At 45.7% G+C, this 22,616-nt stretch overlaps 1 protein-coding gene and 1 pseudogene across 1 annotated transcript in view; both read left to right on the forward strand.

The window, feature by feature from the left end:
* The window catches only part of Tpo (thyroid peroxidase), a 72,002-nt gene extending 60,722 nt beyond the window's left edge, over nt 1-11,280 (forward strand). Inside the window, exons 13-17 of the mRNA XM_055621685.1 lie at nt 439-609; nt 7,105-7,236; nt 9,146-9,245; nt 10,739-10,871; nt 11,266-11,280. Of these exons, the coding sequence (XP_055477660.1) occupies nt 439-609; nt 7,105-7,236; nt 9,146-9,245; nt 10,739-10,871; nt 11,266-11,280 (551 nt within the window). The remainder of the gene's footprint in view (nt 1-438; nt 610-7,104; nt 7,237-9,145; nt 9,246-10,738; nt 10,872-11,265) is intronic.
* Nucleotides 11,281-20,585: 9,305 nt separating this feature from the next.
* LOC129689134 (SWI/SNF-related matrix-associated actin-dependent regulator of chromatin subfamily E member 1-like) lies at nt 20,586-21,795 on the forward strand (annotated as a pseudogene).
* Nucleotides 21,796-22,616: the final 821 nt, after the last annotated feature.

The following is a 22,616-nucleotide window of genomic DNA, read 5'->3' on the forward strand; positions in this document are numbered from 1 at the left end:
GCGTTTTACCCACTGAAGTATTTTCTCAACCACACAAAGTGTTTACTCTTTCATTCACTATGACATCAGCTTTGTGCCATGTAAGACTTGGCTTCAAGTGGGAGATGACGAATTAGCTACATGGCAGGCAATTCTCCAGGACCTGGGACCTATTTGCCAAAAGAAACAGAGATGCATACTGCACATGCCTATGGAGAGAGATACACATACAAACCTATTAACCACTTCCATCCCAGGCCAAGAAATGACCGAGGGAACCTCTCTGCAGCCTCTGTCTCCAAATGTGGTGCTGCACGCGCACACACACACACACATATACACACACACTGTAGCATAAAGTTATAGTTAAGAGGTGCAGCTCAGCCCACAGCAGGTCTGATGTTCTAGAGTTTTTCTTTCTTGTGGTTTCACTGCATTTTGACCTTCAACATTCCACAGATGACAAGTGTGCCTTCCCAGACAAGGTGGACAATGGGAACTTTGTGCACTGTGAAGAGTCTGGGAAGCTAGTACTCGTGTATTCCTGTCTCCATGGATACAAGCTGCAAGGCCAGGAGCAGGTCACATGCACCCAGAATGGCTGGGACTTAGAGCCTCCTGTCTGTAAAGGTCAGTGGTGTCATATGGGGTGGAGGTTAATGGCGATTACAAAACAATCTGTTTCCCAGTGGACATCCTTCACCAAAATATTGTTCTGAGCACAGGTGTATTCTAAGAGCTGTTCTGGTATAGAGGGAGAAGAATATCCCTCTATTAGCCATACTTCTTTGCTGTCCCCAGATGGCAAAACAACACTCACATCAAATCTGGCCTCGTGGTGATTTAGGCAAGGAGAAAAGAAAATGAGCCAATTCTAAACAAGGCTAAGAAAAGAACATACAGAGTCCATTACCCAGATGAAATGACAGAAGGTTCTCACTCCAGGCACCCATAGGAAGACCCACAACTATCATCCCTTCCCAGCTGAGTCCTTGGCCTCCTCGGGCTCAGGGAATCACGTCTCAGTCCTTCTCATGCACAGTAATGGGAGAGCAGAAGGAAACGGGTGCTCTCAGGTCCTGCTGTAAGGACTTCCCTGGATTCCTTCCACCCACTTCTCCCTTGGGAGTGTGATGAGTAGGGATCGCCCCCAAGATGCTCGGAAACTTTGCAGGAGTGTCAGCCAGAGTCCGAGGTTTTGTCTACAGAGAGACAAGTCTGTGAGAAAGGCTGCCCCTGGGCTCTAGTTCCTTGCCAGCAATACTTACTGGTACATTAGCTAGTACCTTCTGTCTTCCTGAAGATGTGCCTCCTGCGAGTAATCCTTCTGCAAGGGGTAGGGAGCTCTGTGGGAAGACACGGGAGGCCTGCTTTTAAAGAGATATATTTCTCAGTGTTCATCAGTCACATGACCGAGAGACTGCTGGATGGAAGCCAGACCCTACATACCAAGTGGTCCCATGGAAGGAGTGACTGCCAGCACCAGCCTTCCTTGTGCTGTGGGATACATTTAGCAAAGTCTCCGAATGCAGAGATGACATCATGAAAGAACTTGGCTACTTGGTGGGCTGAGATAAAAATCCAAAGTTTTTTTTTTCCTTTTTTTAAGAGCTGTGGAAAGGTGGTGTGACTCTGCAGAGCTCTGTGAATGTGCCAGACACCTCTGAGCTTCCCACGGCCAGTGTCTGAGGGCGAGCTCTAGCTTATATCTCCTTTGCCACAGGGATGAGCATTTCGTTTCAACTTTGAAATCCACATTGTTTTGTTCTTGAAGGCTTGCAGTGCTCATCACTTCTAAACCCTGAGTAGCAAAGAGGCGGAGGGCCAAGTCTCAGCCTTGGCCATGGCGGACTCCTGTGTTCTGCACACCATGGCAGATAGCCGTGTCGAGTTAGCCCAGTGTGGGACTGTTGTCTAAGAGCAGGACAAGGGAGAAAGGAGGCAGAATTAGGAAACTGACAGTCAGCAAGGTGGGCTGCCCAGAAATCAATGGGTCCGGAGCCCACCAGGTAAGAGATGGAAGCTACTACAAGAAAACACCAATCTGGGCTAGAAACTTGGATATAAACCAATAGTTCTTCTCTCCCAAATTTGTATCAGTAGAGTATGTACTGTGAAGCCCCAGAGCTGACAAACTCCCCCAACTCTATTTGGGGACTAATCAGGAGCAACAGTGAGCTAGAGAAGCAAGGCCAAGGATTTTATCACTGGGAACACCATCAAAAATTCTCTGCCAGAAGACAGAATGTCTGCGGAAAGAGTGACAGAAGAAACCCAGATGTTCTATGATGTGGCAACGTCTGTGTGCATGTGTTGTTTCTAACAACTGCTGCTTTGATCACTCTGACTTAATCTCATTCCATAGTTAATCTCCATTAACATCATGACAAACCTGGACGCTTTCATGCTCTTTTGGCTTAGCAACTACAGAAACAAGAAATGCTCACTTGACTAGGATTGCTGATTCTCCCTGCTGGCATTGTCTCCCTGGGGTCTGACCCTCAGGCTTTGGCACAGTGATGTTCTATGGCTGACCAGCCCTGGCAGAGTATACTCTTAGCCTGAACACCTTATTTCTTTTTTTTTTTCTAAAAACCTGAACTTCTACATACTCATCCAGTCTACTTGCTTTAGGACTTATGACTACAAAGGAAAGCTTAGCAAAAGGAAATTCCACCTGTCCTCAGTCTGCTTGAGTGGACCACTGCCTAACTGAATCTGAGCTGACATAACAGTTCATAGGGCTCCTTTCTGATGAACTCTTAACAGTAGCACATTCTTCCATCTACTTCAAAATTTTATATCATAGAAATCATTTTTTTTTGTCCCCAGCCTACCCCCATCAGCTGTTTTTATCCTGACTTTTCCCTTCAATGATTCTTGGATCCATAAAGTTTAGGAAATCATAGAGTAGTCAGGTACCAAGGACTTAGTAACCAATTGGCTTAATTTCTGAGCTGCCCAGGTGCTCCTAATGGTAGGAGTGTCAGGTGGCATGGCTTCTACATGCAGCAAATGAGCTCATAGTGTAGACCCTGTGACCAGAAGATACAACATCCAACATCTGCTTCTCAGACAAGCAGCATTCCAGAGCCAACAGTTCTGAGATGAAATTGGCATTGTCTCTGAGACACTGCAAAGCCAAGTGTGCTAAGGGTGAGGCACCCACTGAGCAGCACCAACTGTGACCTCTTTCCTCAGGGCAGTAACTCAGCAGCTCCACACCAGAACAGCTCTTTCAGCAGCTAAATCCTCTGCCCCTTGAGGTCACTCAATTCACTCCTGCCTCCAACTCTTCAAAACTACGGTGAGAGTGGCCATGGGATCCAGCTCACTGGCTGTCTATTTAAATTGATTGGTGAGTGTACAACATGAATAAAAAGGCCTAGTGCCCTTTTCATGGTGAATGTGTGCCCACCATGAAATACCATGCTGAGTACATGAAAGAGTGTCTGCTAGTACTGCAGAATCAAGTTCACTTAAGATACACCGCTAGACAAAAACGCAAGTGACAGAGCGGCATGTCTGGTGAGAATATATTCTTATTTGCTTGGAAGAAATGGCACCTGTTTGCATGTGATGCACAGAGAAAGGACTTCATGAGCTTGCAGAGAGCATGACAGGACTGAGACCTTAAAACTGCAGGTGTCTCTGCAGAGCAGGATGGGAAGAAGGAAAGAAGAGAGATTATTAGTTTTACGAATACAAATCCATGTTTTCTGCCTTATTGTTTTTCTAATATTCTTAAAACATGCAAATCACAGAGGTGCATTGAGAAGACATTGTAGGTGCAGATGTGTTTATTCAGACAGGTGTCTTCACTAAGTCTTACCTCTAACTACATCTATCCAAAGGAAAAATTACAAGGAAATAAAGCAAGCCTTTAGAGAATGATAGAGATATTTTGTGGTCTAGAAAGAAGAGCTACAACCTTAACTATTTGGCATAGAAAATCCAAAGAGATCATTTTTCTCTTCTCTTTTCAAGTCCCATTTAGCCACTAAAATCCATCTGTGATGGTTTGAATGAGTTAAAACCTATAGTCTCAGGAATTTGAATGCTTGGTTCCCAGTAAATGAGGCTTGGGGAGGCTTAAAAGATGTGGCTTGGGTGGAGGAAGTGTGTCACTTAGGGACAGACTTCGCAAAGTCGTATGCCATTTTAATTTTATTCTCTAGTGCTTGTGGTTCAAGAAGTGAGTTCTCAGCTGTTCCAGCTGCCATGCATACTTGCTGCTACACATTTCTACCCTTCTTTCTTCAAGTTACCTTGATGATAGTATTTTATCACAGTAATATAAAAGTAATGAATACAGATGTTAGTACTAGCGAGTGTGCTATTTCTGGGCAAGACCTGCTTGCTCGTACTGGTTTCTGAAGGAATGTGGAAGACTTTGGAACTTTGGACCAGAAAAGTGGCTGAATGCTGCAGGGGAGTTTAATGACCTTTCTACTAGTATAGTTTTAGATAAGAGTGATAAGAGCTTTGTGGGCTGTGGAAGACCATCTCAAGAGATTCTAGAAGAGAACAATATTAGCAACAGGGTTAGAGAGCATTATTTTTGTGAGATTTTTGGTAAAAGTGGGGCTATTTTCTGCCTTTGTCCTAAGAATTTGCCTGGGGGTAATTTTAAAGGTAATAGTTTAATTATTTGTTAAAGATTTTTAAGATATCCTAATATTGACTCTATCAAATGTTTGTTAGTAATCACTCATATGCATGTCTACAATGAAAATGAGCAAGTAGGACGAAAAGAAATGCAAAATAGTTTAAAGAGATAAAGAACACCAGGAAACTTAATGTTGCAACCCAGGCTTGTGATGAAGGAGATTAGAAGATAAAAGAGAGGCCTGATCTGCAGTGGAATAAAGGGAAGAGTTGTGGAAGGAAGAGGCCTAGGAAGGAATAACAAAAAAATGGTGCTACATATGTGACTCAGGGGGTCCACAGTCCACCCCAGGCTGGGAGCATAACTTAGCAGTATGTCATCCACATGGTACTAACTTTATAGTTGGGAATGATGTGAGAGTAGAGAGGTCATGGAATCTTCTTCTACAGTCTCAGAGAGCCACTGAGGCCAGACACTGTGTGGCAGGGGAGTCTCTGCTTTGAAGGTCCTGAGCAAGAGGCCCTGAGAGGCCATTGCATGAAGCTCTGAAAATGAAGCCTATGTGTTCAGTGGAGACACAAGATGTTTCAGACGTCAAAGCCTTGGAGTATCTGCCAAGGAGACCTGAACACAGGTAGTGGAAAGGGCCAGAGAGACGGGGTGGGTGGAGAGATCTTGCAGACAGCAAAGTAGGAAGGGCAGATCTGGCTAAGCCTTTTGACATTAAACATGAAACTACAGGATTTGGTATTTTCCATGTTGATTTTTTTTTTCTCATTATACTCCCATTCCTCCCTTTTGGAATGGCAGTGCATATTCTGTGCCATTGTGGATTGGAAGTATGCAATTTGCTTTTTGAGTTTACAGGGGTTACATGTAAGAGATTGCCTTAAGTCTCAGAAGAGAAACAGACTTTGGACTTTTAAACCATGTTAACACTCAAAGACTATGGAGACTTTTGGAGTTGGACTAAATGTTTTCCACATTATGATATGGCCATGAGCCTATAGGGTCCAGGAGTGGAATGTGGTAGTTTAAGTGAGATGGCTCCCATAGTCTTGGGCATTCACGTACTTGGTCCCCAGTTGGTTTCACTGTTTGGGGAGGCTCATGAGGTGTGGTGTTATTGGTTATGGTGTTTCATCACAGCAATGAAAAAGTAACTAATACACCATCCATGTAAAACTGATGGGAAAATCCAAGTGTGTGTGATTGAGTCCTGTTTAAGCTGTGGATTCCAACAGATAGAAGCTGCCTGTCTGTGGCTTTTCACAATTGTTACACAGCATGTGTATAAGAAATGCATGCATCTATTTCTATGTCTGCTTTCAGGGATAGGTAGATCTGTGAAGATACTTTCATGGTGATCTGAGGATACCTTCTACTGCTCTTGGCAAATATCAGAATCTTGTCAGACACAGCACCTTGGTCTTCCATGTAGTTTGTACTAGAGTTCTTATGAACTGGCCAACCTCAATGGATTTTCTCTTCTCCTTTGTGGGAAGCACAGGTCTCCACTCAGGATGAGCTTGTAGTACCCAGCTCAGGATTAATCCTCTGCAAGAAAACCCAGAATGTATATGATCCCAAATTCACTAGCTCCTAGAGTGACTCCTCTTTAGAATAAACAAAATGTGTTAGTCTGAGGTTGACTGTTGTCCCCAAGTCCTAAGCCTCAGTATCTCAGGATGCAACCCTACTTAAAAATAAAATCTTTACAGATGCTTCCAGGTGGCCTTCACACAGATTCTAGTGTCCATGCAAGAGAAAACACAGAGGCAGGACATTTTGGACAGGACTGAAGAATACAACAATGAGTCTACAAGAGGCTGTCCAGAGTTTTTCTGGACAAAGGAAAGGAAGAGCCTTTGGGGGAACATTGTAAAGGCCTTGGGACCTTCATTAAGCTTCTGGTCTCCAGAACAAAAAGGGAACAAGGTTCTAAAGCACTCAGCTTGTGGCGATTCCTTGTAGCATACACACACAGACACATAAATGCATACAGCAAAATTAAGAATAAGCTCCCCAAGGTGCACTGAGAAGAGGAGAAGGCCGTGGTATCTGTCTGTCATACATTACCTTTCACAAGCATGGTATGCCCCACACACTGTGGCAGAGCTGATTCTACAGTAACAGTCTGCACACAGTGAGGCAGAAAAGGCAAGTTTGGCCCTTATGGTCAGTGACTCGTACTCATGTGGAAAAGGCAGCGGGGGCTACGTGGAGGCATGAATGGCAACCCAAGCAAGGACATAGGTAGACTGTGAGCCACAGGAGCTGCTGAGACAGGCCTGGCCACAGATCCAGGACTGAGGTGCTCTGCAGGTACTTCACCTCAAACACAGCAAAAATGAGGTGGCCAAACACCTGGGAAAACGGCAAGGCCGTGACATTGATGTTCTTGATACCCACGGTGGACCTAGGTGGGAGCTGGCCTGGAAAAGGAGGGCCTGCTATAAGGAGTTGAGATTGTGGGCTCTTTTTTACCTACTACTGACTGTGCACTATTCCTGCAGATGTTAATGAGTGTGTAGATCTGACACACCCACCTTGCCACCCCTCTGCAAAGTGCAAGAACACCAAGGGGAGCTTCCAGTGTGTGTGCACAGACCCCTACGTGCTGGGTGAGGATGAGAAGACCTGTGTAGGTAAGTAGCTTCCTTGTCGTCTCTGTTGGCTGGTTTCTTTGAAATAAGAACGATGCTGTCTTTGAGGTCCTCAGACATCAGGTATGTTCCTAGAGGGTGCCCAAATCTTCCCAAGCACCAACCTGAGGCTCACCCTGCCTAGTGGCAAGTGGACAATGAGATCCTGGAGAAATTCACGGAACGGTCCCCTAACAGCTCTCAGGAGCGTGTCTGAAACACCCTTTAGATGCAAATCATGCTACAGAATGTGTAGAGCAGAATCTGAGGCCACTTCTGTCTGCATTTACAGTTGTAAAGTCAAGAAAGCTAATTCAGAAAGAAACCTACCAACGTGAACCATGAGGGCACAGAAGTCAGCATCTTAATTCCCTGTAGGCCCAGAAACATCACTAACCTTGTTTCAGCCCACGAGAAAGCTCCAAGGGCCAAGACTAAAATTCCTGATGCTGTCAGTCAGCGAAAGGGCACCTGTCTGCAATTCAAATGCTTGGCCCAGGTCATCTTCAGAATTCCTCTATGAATGGAATCCTCTCACTGAAAGCCAGAGAAGTGTTGAGGACAAAATTTCCTCATTCGATGTGCTATCACCAAAGAGCACATGCTCCAGAACCATGCAAAATGGACAATGGCCCTTGTTAGGGGCCATTAACCTTGAAGGTCTTAACCAGGGCTGAAATTGATGTTCAGGCCATTCCAGAGCGGCAAATAGGTGCAGGTTTCACACACTGCACAGAGGACTCATGGAGCTGTGCTTGGAGCTCAGGTGCACAAGTCAAGTCCTGAGATTCTACAGTGATGTGCAGGCAATGGCACAGTAGGTGGCCTAACAGGACCCCAAGTCCACACTGGGGAAGGATAGGGATGTGTTGATACCGTGCCTAAGAAAGAAGCCATGTAGAATGTGGAGTCCATCTAAATAGCTTGTCATTAGAACGCTGTCAAATCTATGCCCCAGGGGGCAACTTTAGGAAACAGTAGTGTCCCAGCTTCTAAACCCTGGGAGCTTTTTAGAACCTAGAGAGAGAACAGCTCAGAGGCAGGACCCAGTTGGAAAGCCAGTCTATTCTAGAAGGCCTCAACTGCTTCCTCTCTCACTCCGAATCACCCCTAGTCAGCAGTGACCCAGCGCCTGCAGCCTCGTGCTGGAACTAGTCCTCATAACTTTGGGGTGTGGCACATTTCACAGTGAGTGTCCCTTAAAACTTCTGCTGGGTGATTTCTAACAATTCCAGGGAGCCGGTGACAGGCGGCTGAGGGGAGAGTCCACAGCAAGGTTTTGGTAGCAGGGATTTTGAACAGACAGACAGCTCCTTGCAGGAAGTCACTAGGTTAGGAACTTGGCAGCACCTGCTCAGACCCTGGGATCAGATGCTGCAGGCCCCTGTCTAGAGGAGTTCGAGGGCTCTGCCCTTTGCTTTCTCATTTTCAGTGAGTGGTTTAATTTATCTCTATGTGGGAAAGATCACTTGGAAATTTGGCACCTGTCCCTGGATCCCGTCACAGGGCTACCGCCCGCCTTCCTGGACCCCGGCTGAATCTCACAATCTTTGCAAATCCCAAAGTGCATGTGAAGACACTCCCAGCAGTGTCCATGTTCCCCAGGTGCAGCTTCTGTGTGCCCACTGGCCTGTCTCAGCTGAGTCCTTTACAGGCTTTAAGAAGCTCACTGAGGAAATCATCCTAGTTAAGAAAGGGAGAAAATCTCCATCCCAGCTCTGGAACTGTGGCAGTCACTAGACCTGAGCCCAGTTAAAGGGCCAGTCCCTGCCATCTCCCCTCACCTTCAATTCACTCAGGGAAGGGCATGTTCTCTGAAAAGCTTTCCCACCATGAGTTGTGCTAGGAGCAAGCCAGGTAGGGATCTGTGGTCATGCTGGTCAGATCTGCTGATCTGTGTCCTCCTGTACAGATTCTGGCAGGCTTCCTCGGGCATCCTGGGTCTCCATAGCACTTGGCGCTCTCCTCATCGGTGGTTTGGCCAGCCTCACCTGGACTGTAATTTGCAGGTGGTAAGTTCTTCCTCCTGCCGATTTCCAACACAGGGTGTTTCCTCTACTCTGGGTGTGGCTCTTCCCAAAACTCCCTTATTAGGAAGAAGTTGAAACCCAAATCCTACTTATCTGTGCAGCATACTAGACTATTGGGTGTGATTTAGGTAATAAAGGTGGATCAGGGGATGTGGGGCCAGAAAAGAGCTGGTAGTATTCAGTGGGAAGGAGCCAGGTCATGCATGTAACTGGTGTGTAAGCAGAGCAGAGGCCAGCTGAGGCAGTCACCACCCACCAACTGCTGTGGCAGTAACCTACAAAGTGTCATGAGAACCAGTCAGGATGCAGCTGCGGTGTCTGAGTGAGAAAGATTATCCCCTAAAATAATAGGGTGAGGTGGGAAGTGGGGATACATCCATACCGTGTAGAGCATCACATGGATGTTCCCAGGAAACTGGGCCATTATGAAAGATCTTCCACTAGTATCAGGAGTCTCTGGCCATGGTGACCACCTGCTTATCAGTGAACAGCCTGGATTAGGTCAAGTGTCAGGTTTTCTCTCCTCCTCTCCCCTCTCCATCTTCCTTTTCTCCTGCTCTCCCTACCTCACATTCATTTTCCCTTCCCTTTTCTCTTCCCCCATCCTATCTCCAGAAGAAAGATTTCCTTTTTACACTCATAGCATTCTTTCCCAAGCACACACACACACAGTTAACCATGGCTTGCACATCACCGCATTCCTCAGGTAAAAGATATTTACACATGAAGCAGTGCCTGGTAGCCTGTTTTAGGGCTCCAGGATCCAGGACTATTTCCTACTCCATTTTCTTGGGAAGGCATTTCTTTAAACCATTGTCGCCAATCTTACAGAAAACTTTTGTTGTAAAAGGGCGAGAACCGTGCATAATGACAAAATTCCTGCAGTAGATGAATGTTCAGACAGAGGCAGGCCACGGCTCACAGATGGAAGAAAACGTGGCTCTTCCTCAAGTGTCACATAGCCACCTGCATGCACACGGGAGGGCCGAGCCATGGGGTGGAGAGGCTCAGTGACATGGCCCTCCATGTCTGCAGGGCAGCTGCAAGCTACAGCTGAGTAGCAAGCTTCTGCTTTACAATGTGGTTTCTCCTTGAACGTGGGTGCTGCAATTTGATGAACACGTTTCTTTAATAATTAAAAGCATGATAAATTAAATGAGGCAGGGTCAGGCACGAATGCAGCTTCCATAAGCTACAATGAATGTTTTTTCTAGCTACTCTACCCTGGAATTCCCCCTGTCAAAAACCACAGATTCCACTGGCTCCTATGGAGTCATGTTACCAGTTAGCAATAAACCATAGGGAAAGCCATTCTCTGTGGTCCAAGAAGTCTGAGTGACTTCCCTGACTTTAAGTCCAGAGAGGTGGCTACTGTTTCCATGTCTGTGCCCAGCTACTGTAGAACAGGATGCTCACAGGCCCTGGAGGGGTTTCTAAGTTCTGACAACAAGGACTAGATGTGTGTTTCTTCACAGGTCACGTTCTGACCGGAAATCCACATTGCCAATCACAGAGAGAGACGCAAGAGTGACCACCCAGTCTGAACTCAGAAAGAGTCCGGAGAGGGGGATTTCGCCACTCAAGGCTGCAGCTCAAGACACTGGACAGGTGGGTACACATTGGTGTGTGTCTCTTCCCAGTCCCAGGGGTATCACTCAGACTACCAGCTGTTCCTGCAGCTGTGCACAGGTGCCCTCCATACAGCTGTTTAATACAGACTCCCCCCTTCTACCCTGTACTTCCCTCCTTCTGGTTTTTCTTCTCACACTAATTATATCTATAAGAGACTGTTAATTTGTCAGGAGTTAAACCTACTACTTAAAAAGTACCGGTGAGTTAAAATCAGTATCTGTCAGTCCAAAAGAAATGTGGGATAAATGTCTGACTGTGGTTTTAGCATACCAAAGCACATGCTGGCCTCCGGGCACCAAGCAGAGCAAGTACCTGTTAGGTAGTCCCTAGGGGGACCAAAGAGAATGGCTTTCTCTATGGTTTCATGCAGGTCGTTAACTGGTAACACGATTCCGGAGGAGCCAGTGGAGGACTGGGGTCTGTGGTTTCTGTCAGTGGTAGTTCTGTGGCACGGAGTCCATGCTGGCATCCTAGCTCTCCTCACACCACCCCCTGCACTAAACTTCTCCAGCTCCTGGGCTTTCTTTCCTCTGGCTTCTCATTCCTACATAATCTTGGCCTTGTGTGCTCTTGGCTCTTATTCTTGCCCCTCTTTCTCTTGTCACATCTTTTGGTCCTCCTCCTCTCCCCTATCATGGCTTAGTTCACTCTACTGGCTATGTTGAATCTACCACTTACTTTTTCTCTCTGTGCTGGACTCTTCCAGTGGCCTCTGGCTGTGCTCTCCCTCCTATCTACAATATAAAGCATCCCTCAATACTTTGGAGCAGACATGCCCTTACTATATACATCTGGTGCTGAACCCCAGAAGAGGCATAGATGAGGCCCCCTCCAACTGGTTCAGCCACTCCTAAGCACACCAGTCTACTGGTTTTGACTCTCCTAAGTATGTTTGAATCATTTGCTCCTGCTGACTCCTAGAAGCCATGCACCATATTTGACTCCGGAGTTTAGAGCCTGCCTCTTCAGCTTCTTTTCTCCACCGGCTCTAACCATTTATCTTTCCTTGCCCACTCAATAAATTATGTTCTTAGTCTCTCTATCTCCTGGAGCCAGCATGTGGGCATCTCTCAGCTAAGACAACTTACCCCTCTTCCTCTATCAGAATCCTTTTCCTAAAAGCCTCTCCCAGTCCAAGTCTTCAGCTGCTTTCTCATTCACCTGCTCTCACCACTCCTCCCTCCTCTACTAGGTAAACATTAGGACAGAGCTGCCTGCTTTGTCTGTGATTACTATAAAAGCCACACTGATGTGCCAGGATGTTCCTCCCGCCCTCTGTGATTTGGGACATTTCTCTCTCCACTTGGGGATGCCCGGATTGAAATTCTTGCCACCAGGACACTTGCAGTTCTCTCTCCCACCCCTCCTCCCTCCCCACGTGTTTCCTCACCTCACCCTCAGGGCTGCTCCCTAAGTCCTTCAGCTTCCTTATGCCCTCCTGGGCCTCTACAATTTTGGAATCTTCGCTCTCGAGGAGTTCCTGCCTGCGATCCTTGTCCCTCATGGCGACCCTTTTCTCCTCAGTTTCTCAGTTCCCTCTTGGAACTTATTGGAGCTTAGTGAAACTTCCATCTAGTAGAATTCTTGTCTGTGACCATTTATTCTTCCCTCCTTGGACTCAGAGATTTCATTAAATCCTCACTGTCTTACTGCAAAAAGTTTGGCCTCATTACAGCTTAATGCCCCAAAATGGGACATTTGATTTCCAAATTCTCTCATCTGGCAGCAGCTTCTGCCACTGTAGAAACAAATGGCCCCCAAATATCTTCTGTATAAACTTTCTCTGATCTCCACTCCAAAAAGCCTCTGGTCTCTAAGCTTTTTCTATTTTCTACGCCTAAAAATCTTTTATCATTTCTTTGTTCTATTTTCAAAAAAAAAAAATCTCTTAAAACTATTGTGTGAACTCTTTATGGCAGGATTTGTAAGTTTATTGGGTATGGTTTTAAAAATCTGTAACAAAAGGCTTAAAACTTGTAACAAATGGCTGGTACTTAAAAATATACACTGCTATACTGTTCTAATCTGCTATAGCATCCTATATATGTGATTCAACTCTTGTTTAAACAAATAGATAGATCTATGACAGGTATACTCAATGGATGGTTCTCAAACTTCTCAGAGCTCTGCTGAATATGGCCTTTAAAGTGTTTATTGAAAAAGCTCCTCATGATTGACAGAAATGTCAGCTCATAGAGGCAACATTTTTAAGGTGACTCCATGTGGATTATGGTAACAGTAACCACTGGGAAAAGAACTGCCCCATGCCCTGCCCACCTTTTCAGATCTCTGATGATGTTTAATAGCAGTAAGCTATAGCAGTTTAATAGCAGCAAGCACACCAGCTCCTCCCTCAAGACTGCAGCCTCCTGGTCAGTCCATTTCCTATGTAAAAATCGACACAGATAGTTTGCTGTGCTGGCAGACTTCATACTGAAACAGAGAAACTCTCCAAATGGGTTCTGCTATCCCTTTATTTAAAGGAACTTGCTTTGCAATGGCTACTCTCAGTAATCAACCATTTGTGTCTCATTGGATGAAAAGAAAAGGCTGAGTTGATGTAAGTTGTGAGGGTCTAAGAAAGTAATTTAAGATATGTAGATGCATGTTGTAAAGGTCTGAGCATGTAAAAGCTTAAATAAGTTGTGAGAGTCTATGAAAGTGATTTAAGATGTGTAAATGCAAATTGTAAAGGTTTAAGATATGTGAAAAATGAGAAGTGTTTCAGATTTCTTTCTGAGTATGCTATTGTTATATTTTCTTTCCCTCTGAGTTTGCTATTTTTATATCAAGACTTCAAGTATGCTATTGTTATATAGCAAGACTTCAAAAGTTCAGGTTCTAACATTAATCAATGGAACTCTGGTAAAGTACTGACTACTATTATCTTAGTCATGGGCTCAAATTTTTAAATTTCCTTTGGTTGTATAGACTTAAAAGTACTTCTCATTGTGCTGAAAACATCCCTGTCCAGTCTGTATATCTAGCTCTTAGACAGAGGCGTGTTCATGATTTAATACCAAAAACCATAGCTTTTTCTATGACTCAAAGGTGTGAGTATGTTTACAAACACATACAATAAGGGTTTCAGTGCAAATTCCAAACAGTGGTGATGCTAATATAACCAAAGCTTTAAATTCATGTAAGTTCCAGGGAGTTGAGACTGTATCCACCTACAAATCGGACTCCAGATAAGTATTCCTCTCTTAGCCTAAGCTCCCCACCTACTGTCTATTATGAGGATGGGCTCTCTCTCTCTCTCTTTTTTTCTCTGCTTTCCCTACTCTTGAAACTACTTCCTGAATGTGAAAGGCAGAGTAAAGAAACCAAAACACCTGCTCAGTGGGTGAAAAAGCATTTATTCCACACTGCTAAGTCAGTCTTTCAGGAAAGCAGAGAGAAGCAATGGGAGGACAGGGGTGTTTTTCAGGGAATGGTGTCTGGGAGAAAGAGAGCCAGCAGGCTGGAAGGCTTTGAAGCATATGACAAGTACTTGTAAGCAGAAACTGAGGCAACCTGGTGGCTAGCATGGACCTTGATACACTGATAAGCACCTTGGGAATATAACAATGGAAGGGTCATATGCCCTTTTTGCCAGAGTTGAGAATAACTCCTTCTAGCAAGTGGGAACTAGTTGTTCATGTCCCTGAGAGAGCACTGGCTTTTGTTTAAATCCAGACCTTGGGAAAAGGAATTTCCTGGGACCTGACATTCTGGCCTTTTTGCTGTTGAAAGAGGGTGACTAGACATAATCTCTTCTATAACTGCTTCTCAGCTGAAATTAGGACTTCATTTGTGAGGATCCAGAAAAGCTGGAGTGGCAGTCAAAAGGCCAGGAAGGAAAAGGCAATGGTCAGAAACATCTGTTTTTTTACTCACTGCCCACTCTGCAGGTCTGTCTGGGGCTAGCTAGCACAGTACAAACAACTTTATAGAGGTTAGAAGCTATGGCTGGTAGGCGATGGTAGGAGGCTTGGGGCAAATCCATCAGGAGCATCTGGCTTACCAAGCATCAGGTGACTTTACTAATCTTTCCTGAAAGAAATTGAAGAGACAGGGTGCTATCATTATTATGTGGAGTGTGAAAAACAGTGGACCAAGCAGGTGTAAGAGCCAGGGGCCCAAGAGAGACAAAAATGAGAGTTCTGTAAAAGAGTGTGCCTCTGGAAGCCAGGAGACTTTCCCAGTCTTTACTCTTTTCTTCCATCTGGCCAGACTGTTTTAACATAATAATAGCATTCTTCTCTGAGGAAGAGGTAAGTGCCTCCCTTTCAGCTGTTTGTAAGTGGGGGCCCTTCAGTTTTGTAGGACCACCAAGGCTGGAGAAGTGAGCCGGTTTTGGAGGAATTGCAGACCAGAGTTTGATTCCTAGAAGATGTCTGCTAGCTGCGTAGATGCAGCTGAGGTAGTTGCAGATTGTGCCCATGCCACCTTCAGCCAAACCCATAGCAGCCACTGATAACTGCTTCCTGTTTAGAAAGGCAAGAGGGTTCCAGCAGCTTTAGAATTAGAGGCCTATTGGTAATAGATGTGCCTCTGGTGGTGAGGAAACCTCTCTTCTGCCAAAGAGTAGCATGGTAATGCAGAATGTGGCAAGCATACTTAGAATCCCTGTATATGCTGATGGTTTTGTGTAGTGCTAAGGTGAGGGATCTATTGGGGGTTATGAGCTCTGCCTTGGGGTAAAAGGGCAGGTTCTACAGCCAGGGCAGGGGAGACTATGGCATCGCCTACTTGACGAGAGCAGATGGAGCTGAGAGATGAGCATGTATCTGTAAACCAGGTACAGCCATCATGTGACAGGGGAATTAAAGGTTGTGGAATTGTGTAGGTAACGGCTTCAAGCAACTCTAGGCAGGAAGGGTTAAGTGGAGGACAGGAACCAAATGGACAGGAACCAAATGAAATGCCAGGTTTGTGGAAGAGCTGAAGCTTAGAATGGGGCAGAGAGAAGGTACTCTTATGTGAGATCCCTGAGCCGGTGCGGTGAGAGGACAGAGAGAGGGCAACCACAGGTGAGCTTGGAAGCCTCCTGGGCTAGTCGGGAGTGTGGTGCCAGCACCTGGAAGCAAGGTTTCCACCCTCAAACTATTGTGTCTAGCTGTTTGAAAAGGTAGGCAAAAGGCTGGAGAGATGGCTCAGTGGGTTAAGAAACACTGCCTGTTCTTCCGTAAAGGACCCAGGTTCAATTCCCGGCATCCACACGGCGGCTCACAACTGTCTGTAACCCCAATTCCAGGGACTCTGACACCTTCCTACTAATGCACATAAAATAAAATAAATTATTTTAAAAAGAAAAGGCAGGCAAAAGAGAAAATGTGAGTCTTCTCATATGTCCCCAAGCCTCTAGAGATAGTTACTATTTTTTACTACTATAAAGGGTAAAGGGTTGGTCAAGGTCTGGGAAAGCCAGGGCCAGGGGCCTGTGAGAATGTATCTCGGAGGAGAGAGAAAGCATGCTCAACAGGCTTAGTAGGATACAGAGACTCAGTTAGAAAACCCCTCGTTGCTTCATAGAGGGGGCAAACAAAAAAGTGATATTGGGAACCCAGGTTCTAAGGTACCTCACCAGGCCAAGGAAAGAGAGAATCTTCTTAATGGTTAGAGGTCTGAGGGCCCATAGGTACTTTCTGTGATCAAGAGTGAGTTCTGGACTGTTAGGGGGTAGCAGAAAGCCTAGATGCTTGACCTAAGAGACAGGAAGTTGAGCTTTAAAAGGGAAGACTCTGTAAGAAGCTGACCAGTTACGCTGCTGTGACCCTGAGAGTGACGGACCGCATCGAAGAAGGTCATCTATATATTAAACTAAATGGCCGTGGGACAGAGCTAGGGAGAGGAGGTCAGTGGGCAGAGCACGGCTGAAAGAAAAAAATAAACAATGAGTTATCTCAGAACCCCTGGGGGGAGGACTGTCACAGTAAGTTGGGATGCTATCCTGATGTCACGATCCTCCCAGGTAGAAAAGCAAAGAGACCATGTGACTTTGAGAGGAAAGGAACGATGTAGAAAGAGTCCTTAAGATCTAGGACAGTAAGATGAGAGGTAGAGGAGGGAGTCTGAGAGTAGCACGTAGGGTTAGGGACCACTGTGTGTACAGGAATGGCACTTGCGTCAATTTCCTGAGGTCCTGGCCTAGGCAGTAAGAACCATCAGATTCTTAGTACAGGCGAGACAGAAGTGTGGTAGGATGAGTGGGTGCATGTGAGAATGCCTTTTGCATGTGAAAATCAAGAAAGCGCCATAGGATAGGGTTTAAGCTCTGTCTATATGTTTTAAACAAATATGGTGTTGAGTGCAACTAGGGTAGGAGATACATTCCTGGAGTAGGCTCTTAACAGGGCGATGATGTGAGGCCGCTGTAGGAAAGGAAGAATGTCCCATACTTGTGGGTTCATAAGGAAGTCTGGTAGGGGATAGAGTGAAGCATTAATGTTAGTTGGTGAATAAGGGGGCTATTTGGATGCTAGAAGAGGAAGTTAATTGAGAAGGAAAAGCGTAACTTAACCCATGATATCTCTGCCCAATACTATACTGAGGAAGGAGAGAGCTCTCAGGTAACAACAGAGGGAACAGAGGAGAGGACCTGCAGACTCGGGCTAGTGCCCTGACCATCAACACCCACCACGGACAACAGACAAGGACAAGTTTCATCAGAGTAAGCAGGAATAATAGGCCAAATAGTCCCCGAATCTATTAATGTCCAAGACTTACCAACTACCTGGACAACTATCCTAGGCTTCTCTGTAATAATCTTGATGGTTTTGTTGGGAGTGAAGGTGCAAGGGCAGTGTCAGTCTTTGGCCACCAGGCCCAGAAGATCCCTTGGAGGGGAAACCTAGGGTACTGACCTACCTTGGAGAGCCAAAGAGGTGCAGTCAACTCTCCAGTGTCTTGCTTGTTCATAGTTTGGGTGGGGACCTGGTGGTAGCCAAAGTGAAGGGCAGTTTTTTACCCAAAGGCTAGTTTTGCCACTTTAAAGCAAGCCCCAAGAAGAGTTCATTTGTGCCATCATCAACATATTTATAGGACACCATAGGACCACTGCCAGGGGCAGACACTTCTGCCTATCATGGGAAGTCTTTTCTATTCTTTTCCTGCTCCTCACCTCCATTAAGCACCTTAAATGCCATATTCGGCCGATCTTTCTGGGGAGTTAAGGACTATCATCCAGCCTTTTAATTTTTTTTTTCTCCCTTACTATCTGAAGCTAACTGGGAAAGGAAGTGAAAAGACAAACATGCCCTTTCTGGGCTTCTGCAAGTAGGGTAAGGAGCTCAAGATTTCATCTGGCCCCTGAGTGACATCCCTCCATTTATTGAAGTTAATTACCTGATGGGAGGCCTTTTAGAGGCTGGCCAGGAGGCAAATGATCATCTTGCCTCAGGCTATCCTGCCTGGGGACTGATTCTCAGCTTTAACGGATCCAATGGGGATCCGTCCAGTGAATTGCCTCTTTCCTCCACCAGATGTCTTTATGGTGGACATCACCCTGGAGAAGAAACGGGGGGGGGGGTATCTCCAGGAATGGGCACCTGGGAGATAAGGGAGCAGGTAGGCTGGGTGGGAGGCTTTGAATAGTATAGCAAGAACTAGTGAGTAGAGGATGAGGGACCCTGAAGGCTAACTGGACCTTGGTATGCTGATAGGCACTACAGGTATTATGTTAATGGAAGGGCCATAAGTCCCTTTTGCCAGCGATAAGGAGAATAACTCATTCTAGCAAATGGAAACTAGCTTCTCAAGTCCCTGAGGGAATGCTGCCTTTTGTCTAAACACTAGACTCTAGGGAGAAAATTTGGTTGGTACCTGATACTTCCATACCTCCAACCACCAAGACCACAGGTCTGGAAGTTTCAAGTGCACACCCAAGATAAAGAGGTTTTTTTTCCCCTAAACTCCTTAACTTGGAATTCTGTCCCTAGTCTATACCTGTCCCAGCAGATTTCCAATCAACTAAAGACCGAAAACTGCTCTAAATCAAACCAGCAAGCCCTGGACTTTCTGAAAGCAGGTGTAAACTAGATGCTTCTGATGAATTGCCAATCAGCCTGACCACCTGGTTTGACCCAGCACTTCCAGACTGCTCCAAAGCTGCCTGCATTCCACTAGCCTCAGGTAGTCCTGCAGAACCTGGACAGTGAGCAAAACAGATGTCCCCCCCAGACTGCACTCCTCTCTTCCTACCTGGCCTTTGACTAGTATCCCAGCTTTCCTGGGCCCTGGTAATGACAACAACACTCTAATTTCAGCAAAGAAGCAATTACAGAAGAGATTACCTTACCCCTTACCATCAACAAAAAGGCTCAAATGCTAAGTCCAAAAATAACCCCAGGACAAATGGCTGACTGCATTGCCTGTTAGCAATACCAAAGCACACGCTGGCTTCAAGGCTCTCAGCATCACAAATGCCTGTTACAGAGTCCATGCTGGTATCCTGTTTTTTTCTCAGCTCTTCTCACCCCAACCACCTACCCTAAACTTCTCCAGCTCACGAGCTTCTTTTTCCCCAGCTTCTCATTTCTATATAACCCTGCTGTTTTGGCCATGTGCCCCTCTTGGCTCTTGGTCCTCCTCTCCCAACCCCCCTTTATGGCCGGCTTCATTCTACTGACCATGTTTACTCTACTGCTTCCTCGCTCTGCTCTGGACTCTCCCTCATAGCTACAATAAAAACCTTCCTTCAAAACTGTACCTCAAAGCAGTTATGCCCTTGCTCTAGACATCTGGTGCTGAGAGCCCCACTTAATAGAGTGTAAAAGATGTGTACAAACCAGTTTCAAATGTTTCAACATTTGCTTCAACATTATCTGAGTTATTACCCAGAGGAAGTCCAAAAGAAGTTATTACTTGGAGAAAGTAAAGCGGGGGGGGAAGGATTTTAAAATTTGCTTTTTAAAATAAAATAGCTAAAGGGTCTTGAGAGACCACTCAGCAGTTAGGCAAGCTTGTGGCTCTTTTAGAGTCTCAGAGTTCTGTTCCAGCATAAATATGAAGCTGTTCACAGATGCCCGGAGCTCCTGTGCCATGCCAGGAGAGCTGAAGCTTTCTTACAGCCTCTGCAGCCATTCACGTGCACGCACACATACACACACACACACACACACACACACACACACACACACACACACTGGAATAAAAATAAAAATGAAAAAAACAACAACAACAAGGTCATAACCAGCATGGGAAATGAGTATAAATTTGGTTTTGTTTTTTTGTCTCTTACCTCATATGTACCTCAGGTGATATTGTATTATTTTAGGTCATATATGACATAGGTTTGATAGGGTTTCTAGACACAGATAGCAAGTGGGACTCAGCTTCCGAGGTAGGTGAGTCTCCGGAGGTGCAGGATAGAGGGTAAAGCTTCGTCAGACAGGAGGGCTGCTCCCCAGAATGTGACCATGACACTGTATTGCATCTCTCAGATCTGTTGAAAGACTGGTGTGCTGAATGCTCTCACTCCAAGAAACAAGGATGTGAGATGCCACGTTCGTTAGTTAGCTTGATATGTGTATTACACAATTCCAGCACGTATCAAGACATAAGGGATCACGACACAAATAGATTGGATTATCCTTTAGTTAAAAGTAAAATTTAGAGAATGAGCAACGAAGCTGGAGCTGCAGGAGCCTTTTCAGGCCACAGTGTCTCAGACTCATTCTTAAGGAACTGAGAACTTAATCTTCAAAAATGTCAAAAAGACCATCTTATGCCCCACCTGCCACCCCAACTCCTGCAACCAAATGCCCAGCACACCAGGGTTTGTGGGATATAATCCATACAATCAACTCGCCTACAACAGCTACAGGCTGGGAGGGAACCAGGCACCAACAGCTGGGTCACAGAATCCTCTAGCATTACAATCCCAAAGCCTCCAACGCCACCAGATAAGCCACTGATGCCCTACAGGAGGAATAGCAAAAAGGTCTGGGACCAGGTAAAGGCTCCCAACCCTGACCTAAAGTTGCGGGAGACTGGCAAGATTCTTGGTGGCATGTGGTGAGGTCTCACTGATAAAGAAAAACAAGAATGTTTAAACAAATATGAAGCAGAAAGGATGGAGTACAATGAAAAGGCCTATCATAATTCTCCTGCATGTCTTGCCTATATTTGTGCAAAAAGTCATGCAGAAGCTGCATCAGAGGAAGAAAGTAGATAGAGACAGTCTCGCATGGAGACAGGAGAACCTTACATGAGCATTCAGCCTACTGAGGATCCAGATAATTATGGTTATGGCTTTTCAATGAAGCATACAGCCACTGCCCGTTTCTAGAGAAACCACCACCTCATCAGTGAGATCCTCAGCAAGAGTGTGGTACCTGATGTGGGGTCGGTCGTCACAACAGCTAGAATACAGGTCCTCAAGTGGCAGGTCCAGTTTTTAATGGTTCATCAGTGGAAACTGGAAGCTGAGCTTCTTCAAATAGAGGAGCGACTCCAGGAGAAGATGAGGAAATTCCTGGAAAGCCCAGACTCCTTTAACAATGAACTTAAAAGGCATTGCAGTCTGAAGGTAGAAGGAGACATGGAGAAAATTGTAGCTGAAATTGCACAGGTGGAGGAATAGGCCCGAAAAAGGCAGGAGGAGAGAGAGAAGGAGGCAGCGGAACAAGCTGAGCACAGTCAGGGCAACATCGCCTCTGAGGAAGAGCAAATGGCGAACAAAGCTGGGGAGGAGAAGAAAGATGAGGACATCCCGATGGAGACAGAGGAGACACACCTTGAAGAAACAACAGAGCCAACAGAACAGTGAAAAAGGCACGTCTATCTGTGAGGACAAGGAGAGTGGGCAGGAGCAGGTTGACAGCATGGAGGTAGAAGGGATCAGTGACAGTAATGCTGGCTCAGAGGAGAGGAGCCACCCACAGACCTCATGCCAGAAGACGAGAAGAAGGAATAAATGTTGCCTTGTTTTTTGTCCTAAAACTTTTTTAAATGAAAAACATTTAAAAAAAAAAAAAAGGGGGGGGGTTGGTTTTAATGGTGAAAAAAAAAAAATGAAATTTAGGGCCAGAAACATGGCTCAAAAAATAAAGGTGCTATCATGCCTGAGGACCCAGGTTGACACCCCCATCCCCAGAGCCCACATTGTAGAGGGAGAGAAGCAACTCCTACACGTTTTCTTCCTCTGACCTCCACATATATTCTGTGGCATGTGCATGCCTATAAAACACAGGTACTAATTTTATTAATAAAAAATTAATTCAAAGACACCTATCACATGAGGGGACCTGTCTGCAATGACCGTCTTCACCTTAATATTCACTGCCGGTTAGAGCCCTAACACTCCATTCCTTAAGGTGAGCAGAGGCTCTGGGCTCACTGCAAAGCTGAATGTGGCTGAACTTACTTCCTGGGGTAGGCTCACCCTAGTGGAAGTGAAGGCTTTGGTCAGCTAAATGCCAATGGTGTCTTTGAGTTTACACTTACACTTTGGCGACTTGAGTAGCACCTGAAATGTCAGGGGCATTAATAATGGGGACAATGCTTACCATGCCTTTCTCCTGTAGGAACCTGCCTATGGATCCCGGGTCCTCCTGTGTGAATAGAAGTCCTCACTGCTTTGGAGCCAGGCATTGGCAAATGCAGGTCTCAAGCTGCCTGGGCAAAGACATGACACATGCTGGAGTCAGAGGCTTGAGGAAGCCAAATGGTTAATCTCATTAGCAGTCCCAGGCTGCAATTGATTCCATTTCATGCTTTTCCATGGAAGCAGGCCAG

The sequence above is a fragment of the Psammomys obesus genome, unplaced genomic scaffold (assembly GCF_907164565.1).
Source record: "Psammomys obesus unplaced genomic scaffold, mPsaObe1.curated_primary_1811, whole genome shotgun sequence".
NCBI classification, from domain to species: domain Eukaryota; kingdom Metazoa; phylum Chordata; class Mammalia; order Rodentia; family Muridae; genus Psammomys; species Psammomys obesus.